Source organism: Microtus pennsylvanicus, chromosome 19, assembly GCF_037038515.1.
Source record: "Microtus pennsylvanicus isolate mMicPen1 chromosome 19, mMicPen1.hap1, whole genome shotgun sequence".
NCBI lineage: Eukaryota > Metazoa > Chordata > Mammalia > Rodentia > Cricetidae > Microtus > Microtus pennsylvanicus.
Window position 1 is genome coordinate 24,091,816 of NC_134597.1, and position 8,073 is coordinate 24,099,888.

General features: G+C 43.7%; 1 protein-coding gene across 1 annotated transcript; it reads left to right on the plus strand.

Annotated features, from left to right (window-relative positions):
* The first annotated feature begins 589 nt into the window (after window positions 1–589).
* Ssmem1 (serine rich single-pass membrane protein 1) lies at window positions 590–7,674 on the plus strand. The gene is made up of 3 exons (XM_075953983.1): window positions 590–781; window positions 4,904–4,958; window positions 7,172–7,674. The coding sequence occupies exons 1-3, from the start codon at window positions 590–592 to the stop codon at window positions 7,672–7,674; spliced, it is 750 nt and encodes a 249-aa protein (XP_075810098.1).
* The last annotated feature ends 399 nt before the right edge of the window (window positions 7,675–8,073 follow it).

The following is an 8,073-nucleotide window of genomic DNA, read 5'->3' on the forward strand; positions in this document are numbered from 1 at the left end:
GCACAGGTACCACCGTGAACATGTGGAGGTCAGAGTGTAGCTTGAGGGAGTCAGTGTTCTTCTACCATGTGAATCACGGGGGATTGACCTCGGGTAGAAAGTCTTGTCATCCAGCCATCTGACTTTCCTTTTACTACCTCTCTTCTGGCCTTATCTCAAAATACAAGATGGCTCTGAAGGCATCAACATTTAAATTTTAGGGAACACACAATGCAGCCTGTAGTACATTGGAATTGTGTGTGTTAATTTACAGTGGTATGGTACACATTAAATAAAGAGAGACTGATTAAAAAAAATACCTTAGACACTTAAATATGAAAATAAAGAATATGTAACCTTCGAAGAAGAAAAGACTTAGGCAGAAGAAAATATACTGAGAAATTCAGGAAATACCATAAACTATTCTAGATGTCATTTAGATAAATCTGCCCATCTAATTCAAGCAGATTTATCAGTTCCTACAACAGTTACTTAAGTGTATGTCACAATAGGTTGCCAGGGAAGTTGTCATAGGCCATGGAGGGAAATCGTTCCCAGTCACCTTCATCCCTTTGAGCATGTCTTATTATTTCCTAAGCAAGAAGCTATTATGGGGGATCTTTTGTCTTTATTCTGGGAGCTGGACCCTCCTCCCATGCCCCTCAGTTTTAGTATTCCGAGACAGGATGCTGAGTGCCGGAAGGACGGGAAAGACGATTCTTGTGGGATAGTAGGAAGTTTTCTGCTTTTTTATTTCGTCATCATACTGATCCTCATGTTCTTCTCTCGGGCTTCTGTCTGGGTAGGAAATCCTTTTCACTTTAAATCGTATCTTTGTAAGGTTTTTCAGCAACTACACTGTCTGTCTGTCTGTAGTTTGATGAAAGTACTTTTTTTTTTTTTTTAAAAAAAGTTTTTTGTTTTGTTTAAAAAATGATGCATTCTCATGCCAGAAAATCTAAAGATACTGGAAAGGATAAAGAACATTAAAATCACTCCACTCCATTTTGTAGAGATACAAACTGTTAAATTTGTGGAGAACTCCTTCTAGGTTATTTTTTCCCTGTTTTTTCTCGATCTCTCTCTCTCTCTCTCTCTCTCTCTCTCTCTCTCTCTCTCTCTCTCTCTCTCTCTCTCCTTGCCCTTGCATAGTCAAAACTTATATTGTGTGTATTTTCATAGCCTGACTTCTTTTGAGTTAATATTTTGTAAACCCTTCCTCATGGAAGCAGCCTTTTCATTATAACTTCTCTGTCTTATGGTTGCACTATGAAAATTCTGCAGTTGAAAATTTAGGCTGTTTACCTTTTTGTTCATATGCTATATAATATTGAGATAAAACTCTCCACTGGTTAGTGACTTCCAAATCCCTCTTATAGCCGTGTGGTTCTATTAAAGATACAAATGTTTGCCATTGTGATAGGACACATGTAGGATTTGGGGAGTGGCTAGAAGGAAACCCCATTTTCTGCATAGACTAAGATACAGAATTAAACGAAACAGAGCTAAAGTCAGCACTCTTAGGCACAGAATAGCAAAAGAAAACGCTAGAAGCTTAGGAATGGCATAGTCCGCTTTATTAAGTCTGTGGCCCGCAACATACTATGAGCAACCAACCTCTTATAAATTGCTGACACAGAATCTTTTCTGGCCATTAATAATAGACTGGTGATTAATCAAGCCACCATCATTTAGCATTCCAGCCAGAGCTCCCCGCTGGCAGTGGCCAGCTAGATTGAGTGCTATGTTAGTTCTGGATGGAGAAGAGGAGGTTTGTTATTTCGATGCCAGGTAGATTCCATTATAATAATAATAAAAAAAAACCCTCTTCCCCCTACTACCTCCTGGCCAAGAAGTTTTATCTGATGTCTAAATGCTTCTTGAGGTAAATGCTTTGCCAGGAGGAGAATTGGAACAGTGATGCTTATATGTGTTTTAGACTCCCTAGCTAAGTATATTGAATTTGGCCTGGCAAGAAAAGCTACTTTAGAAAATTAACAAAAAATTGGAATTGATCACTGGCAATTTCATCATGAAGATCATTTAAGAGGTCTACGCTGTTCTTTGGTCCCCTTGCTTACATCAGCAGTTTGGAGCTGTCGAACTATGCTCCAAGGACCGAAGGGGGCATGCGGTCCAGCCTTCTGTCTGTAAGCAAGTAAAATCCCCATACGCACCTTAGTCTTTTTGGGGGGCGGTTGATAAAACCCAAAGAATTTAAGTGACTTGTCCAGTGTCACACAAGTGGTTTGTGACAGAGTGACAGAGGGAAAAGGGATCCAGATTTCCTGCCATATTATTTGTTTACTTCAAAGCATAGTTTGAAATGTTGGATTAAATCTGTTCAGCGCTGATTGAAACCGTAATTATCTTTGGGGTTTCATCTTTCACTTTGTGCCCTTGTGGCAGCTCCAGGGGTTGGCCTGCTTCTTCTGAAGGGTCCCAGATTTGAAACCTGAGAACTGTATGAGAGCCAGTCAAGGAGGACGGAATTTCCCCCGTCCTTTGAGCTTGTTCGTTTTCCCTGTGAGACAGTGGGTCTCTATCTCCAACCCTTAAAGCAGTGGTCGAGAGCGGTAGGGAACGTGGTGGGAATCACCCTCCAACAAGCAACGCGCCCATGCCCTTGGGATTCACCTCTTCTTAGAAGACATGTTTTCCTTTTGTTATCTTTCTGAGACAGGGTTTCTCTGTGTAGCTCCGGCTGTCCAGGAACTCACTCTGTAGACCCAGACTGATCCTGAACTCAGGGAGATTCTCCTGCCTCTGCTTCCCTGAATGCCGGGATTAAAGGCATGCACCACCACCGCCCTGCTTCGAGATCCTCTGTTGAGTTGGCCTGCTTGTCTAGCACTTAAGTTTGTTAGTGCTGCTTTTGTTTTTCTAGCCCATAGTTGTCTGAAATCCTTGTTTCTGCATCTGTGGAAATTGAGCTTAGAAGGGATGGAGTGGTATGATGAAATGGGAGAGCTGGAGTGTGGCAGAAAGATAGAGTGCAGCCCCCCTTTACTGCCTGGCCCAGCCCGGCCCTGCCCTGCCCTGCAGAGTGACCACTGTCACTACTTTCCCTCACTAAGTCCTGCACAGGGATAGATAATGAAATGCTTGTGCTAACCATAACTCATACAATTCCACTTAGTTTAATGTAAAATCTTTCCTTTGATTTTGTGGTTGTATTTTGATTTGGCATCCAGTGTGGAATCTCTCTGTGGAAATGATTTTATAAACCTAATAAGTGCTTTTAAATACCTTTTCCCTCAACTACAGAAGTGCCCACTGCAGAGCATAAGATTATAGGAAGGTAGACAAAATGGAACAGACACCACTCCAGAGTCCAGATTATACAGACATCCCCAACCGCTATTAACATCTAGGTTCACAGCCTCCAGTCTTTTCATAATTCTCTCTATACATGTTAAATTTAAAATATGCATGGGGTCCTAACACATTTTTTAAAAATGTAACTTTAGGAAGGACTTCAATCTTGAGATATTTAGAGAATGACCACTGTACCAAGAAAAAAAAAAGAGAGAGAGAGAGACAAGGAAATACTCTACTGGAGTCCTGGAGAAAGTATTAAACCAGGGATCTTGGATTTTGCTGCTAGAACTATTCAAATATGTGCCGGTGTGGTGGCATGCCCCATAATACCAGTACTTGGGAGGCAGAAGCAGGAAGATCTGTAGGTTCAGGGTCATTTTGGCTACAAGGTTAGTTCCAGGCCAACTGCACTACCTGAGGACCAGTCTTTAAAAAGCTAAAAATTTAAAAAGTAATGAACTTAACACATTCGGCAGAGCACCTTTCGACCTAAACAAGTTTTGACTCTCTGTACAAATTGTATTTCCTAATTGTGGACAATTTGGAAGAAGAAGGAATAAAGTCGCTATTAATTAATCAATCCATTTTTGAGATAGGGTCTCATTATGAAGGTCTCCCTGATCTGGACCTCGCTGTGTAGACCATGCTGGCTTCATACCTCAGAAATCCACTAGCCTCTGCCTCCTGAGTGCTGGGATTAAAGGTATGTGTCACCACGCCCAGCCATCCTGAGTTCTTAAAGGACTCATTTGAAGCTGATGTGTGGTTTTTTTGAGACTGGCGCTTGCTATATAACCCAGAGTGGCCTTGAACTCGGGACCTTGAGTGTGGAGATTATAGGTGTGTGCTACCACACTGGGATTCAAATATGGTTTTGGTCTAAATTTATTACGTGTATTATTGTGTGTGGGTTTACACACGTGCCTGAGAGTGAGCATGCGCAATGGTGTGTATGTGGGGGTCAGAGGACAACTTTTGGGAGTCAGTTCTCCTTCCATGCCGTCCCCAGGGATCGAATGCTGGTCGTAGGGCTTAGCACCATGTGCCTTTATCTACTGAGCCTTCTTGCCAGGCCCCCAATCCATTTTTTGAGTGATTTTTTTAAATTTACTTTTATTTTATGTGCATTGGTGTTTTGCCTGCATGTTTATCTGTCTGAAGGTGTCAGATCCCCCGGAACATGACAGTTTTAAGCTGCCATGTGGGTACTATGAATTGAATCCAGTTCCTCTGGAGAAGCAGCCAGTGGTCCTAACTGCTGAGCCATCTCTCCAGCCCCTCCCCCCTCATCTGTTTTTAAATGAAACTTCTATGTATTATAAGTGATAGAAAACTTTATCACCTCGTGAGTATTATTTTATCTACAGTCTTTGCTCAGTTTTGCTCGGTCAGACCATTTTGGTGGATTCTGCTACAGAAGCATGGTCTTTTGAACTGACAGTGGAGGTAGGTCCCCATTACAAGGAACTCCAGATGTGCGTGTCTGACCGGGTTGACTGTTCAAGGCTAGACCTTAGTAAAGGACCTCAAGCAATGGTCCTGGGCTCGTCGATGTTACCGTAGGGCAACTGACTGAGCTCATCTCACTGTATTCCTGAAACAGATGTCTGCCAGCAAGTGGGATGAAGACGGTGAGACCAGTGCGCCAGTAAGTCAAGGTGAGCATCAAGGTGAGCCGTCTCGGGCTCTCCAGAGGAGGGTGGAGGCTAGAAGGCCTCTGGGTGAAGGCTTCCCTCCTTCCAAAGGCAGAGACGACTCAGATGCCCCAGCAGAGCCGCCACCATAAAGGACAGATTACGGTAGCCAGAGCTCCCTTTGCTGTCGAGTCTCGGGGCTTGCCTTCACAAAGCTTTGTGAATAGACAAATGTGTGTGTATTGATAGGAAAGATTTCTGTCCCATAATTTATGAAGTATTTGTGTTAAGTTCTCTGTAGACTCCTGATTTCACACACAGTGTTCTTTTTGATTTTTGCCAGACCCTTGCCTCCTAGGTTATAGTTATAAGCCGAGTGACCAAGTGAGTATAATGTTAGCATAAATGTTATTGTCCTCGCTGGGTGGTGGTAGTGCGCACCTTTAATCCCAGCACTCGGAAGACTCGGAGAGGGGCAGATCTCTGTGAGTTCGAGGCCAGCCTGGTCTACAGAGCTAGTTCCAGGACTAAATCCTTCGCGACTAAGAAACCCTGTCTCGAAAAACAAAAACAAACAAACTAACAAACAAAATGTTATTGTCCTCAAAGCTTAAGAATGAAATGGAATCGAGACATCAGCTTAGCTGTTCATCGGCTGCTTTGATGAAGTGAATAACAGCTTCAGAACACTGGGAGAGTATGTCTTGATTGTGAGTTGCTATTCACAGTTAGGTGGCAGCTGTGACAATCTACATTAGAAACACAGTCTCCATCATTTTCCTAGCCCCGGGCACTAAGCCCTGGTCTTTTTGCTAGTTTCCAGGTAAATGCTCACTCCCATGATGGTTTGGAGCTGGCAGCATATTGTCAGAGAACAGACTTGGAGACAGAAGTACAATAATAATGCATCCTCCGGTAGGCCTTCCCACACCCAGATAAACAGCTCTGAGAGTCCACAGCATAATAAAATGTAGGAAGATAATTAGGAAATTATGGGCATTAAGTAATTATCACCTTTTTGGTAGACTGATTTAATTGTAAATTTGTTTAGCAATGATGGTTTAACCATCTCACAAAATTTTCAAAGATGTATCAGGCTTTTTGAGCTGCTACGAGCCAACATCAGCACAGAGCATGGCAAGGAGAGAGAGGCTGTCTTGCTGTCAAATCCCTCTCCCACACACCCTGCCACCTTCGCGACATTTCTTCTCGGGAAACCTTCCATTTGATACCACATCCAGGGCTTACAAAGGTTCTGCAGTCATTTCCTCCCGTCTCTGTGGGGTGGAGAGCAGCGCCAGAAAAGCACTCATTTTGCTGGCATTAGCGACTGATTGAGGAAGGCAGTGATTTGACCGCTGGGTCGGACTTTCTTGGGTAATGTGAAGTTGTTAGCCAAGGCCCCATCATTTTGAAAAGTGCCATTTTGAAGAGTTGTAGCAGTTTCCTGAAACCACAGTAATCAACATTCAGGAATACATAAAGTAGTTTACTTCCCTAGGTTCCTGCCACCATCCCCACTGAAGACCCCGATAGTGCCCAGCCACATCCGGTATTTATGGGTGGTCAGATGACTAATTGAGTTATTTAGATGGGGTCTTACTACGTAACCATTATCAGACCTAGAATTCAACTTTGTAGGCGAGGCTGGCCTTGAGCTCCATAGAGATCCACCTGCCTCCCCAGTGCTGGCCTTAAAGGCCTGTACCTCTGACTGAAGGACCTAACACTCTTTAACTGATTGCTCACAGGTTATGTCCAACAAGGGCCAACTGCAAGCCAAAAACAAAACTTTGAAACCTCCTTCCCTGTCCCAGGTCCTCTGTCCTGTAAATATGCCAATTTATAAGCAGAAGGCAGGCTCTGGCTCTCCAGACACCTTCTGTAGGGCCGCCAAAACTGTCTGTCCTTCTCACTGACCTCTCTCTCTCTCTCTCTCTCTCTCTCTCTCTCTCTCTCTCTCTCTCTCTCTCTCTCTCTCTCCCCCTTCCCTCCCTCCTTTCCTTCCTTCCTTTCTTTGTTTTTCAAGACAGGGTTTCTCTGTGTACCCTTGGCTGTCCTGGAACTCTCTCTGTAGAGCGGGCTGGCCTTAAACTCACGAGATCCGCCTGCCTCTGCCTCCTGAGTGCTGGGATTAAAAGAGTGGGCCAGCACCACCTGGCTTAATTGATCTTTCTATAGCAACCAATTATTAATGACTATTCTTGCCTAACTTGCTGATCTGTTTTCTTGGTTAGCAAGTAAAGAAACTTTCTATAAGCAACAAAGTAAAGACAGATCCTTGGACTATTCACAAGTGATGAAGAAACCAAAGCAGAACCAACTTTCTGCCGTAACTGACTCCGAAATCGCTTTGGTCAGTGCCTACCTTGAACATAGACGAGCTAGGCGCCATTCCCAGTTCCACCGGAAGAATCAGATCCAGCAAGACAGCGATAGCACTGAGCGCGAAAATGAGGAATCCAACTCTGGAGCATCCTCGTGGAAGGAGAGCGAAAGTGAACAGCCTCCGTCGCCCGCCAGTATCAAGAGGAGAAAATCAGTGTTGAGGCATAGGGATCTGGAAAATTACCAAGTTAGAGAAAGGCCCTGCCTCCACTGCAAGGCCATGAGAACCAAAGAATGGCTGTCGCGTCACTTCCCCGAAAGTACTTCAGGAACAACCCCCGTGACGGAGACGGAAGAGATTCAACAGGAGAGTCTGACACTTGGCATCAACACAACATTAAGTAAAGTTTGAATTTTGGCATCCTTACCTTACTTGAAATCTAAAGAAGGAGATGAATAAAACATGAAATCAGGGTTGTGGGTAAGGAAACCTTTACAATAAAGCCTCTTTGCTAAGGACAAAAGTGTAATTGGAACTCAAGAGGTGGAATTTCAGACAAAGTCATTGTTCAAAACAAGGGCGAAGAATTTGTTCATGCCACCGTAGGAACATGGAAGACTTGTATCTTGTGTAATCTTTTTTTTTTAGGTCAAAGAGCCCAGGGTAGATAGTCCATATCCCAAGTGTATGTATTTTGTTTATGTTGATGATACAAAAACTACGACTCTTTGAAAATACATTTAGCTGGGTGGTGGTGGCTCACGCCCTTAATTCCAGCACTTGGAAGGCAGAGGCAGGCGGGTCTCTGTG

What these genes read in the sequence shown, in the direction of transcription:
- Ssmem1 (XM_075953983.1), top strand. Translation starts at nt 590, where the DNA reads ATGGGGGATCTTTTGTCTTTATTCTGGGAGCTGGACCCTCCTCCCATG. An exon ending in TCTCTCGGGCTTCTGTCTGG is followed by an intron (nt 782 to 4,903) that starts GTAGGAAATCCT and finishes TTCCTGAAACAG; the next exon opens with ATGTCTGCCAGCAAGTGGGA. An exon ending in CAGTGCGCCAGTAAGTCAAG is followed by an intron (nt 4,959 to 7,171) that starts GTGAGCATCAAG and finishes TTTCTTGGTTAG; the next exon opens with CAAGTAAAGAAACTTTCTAT.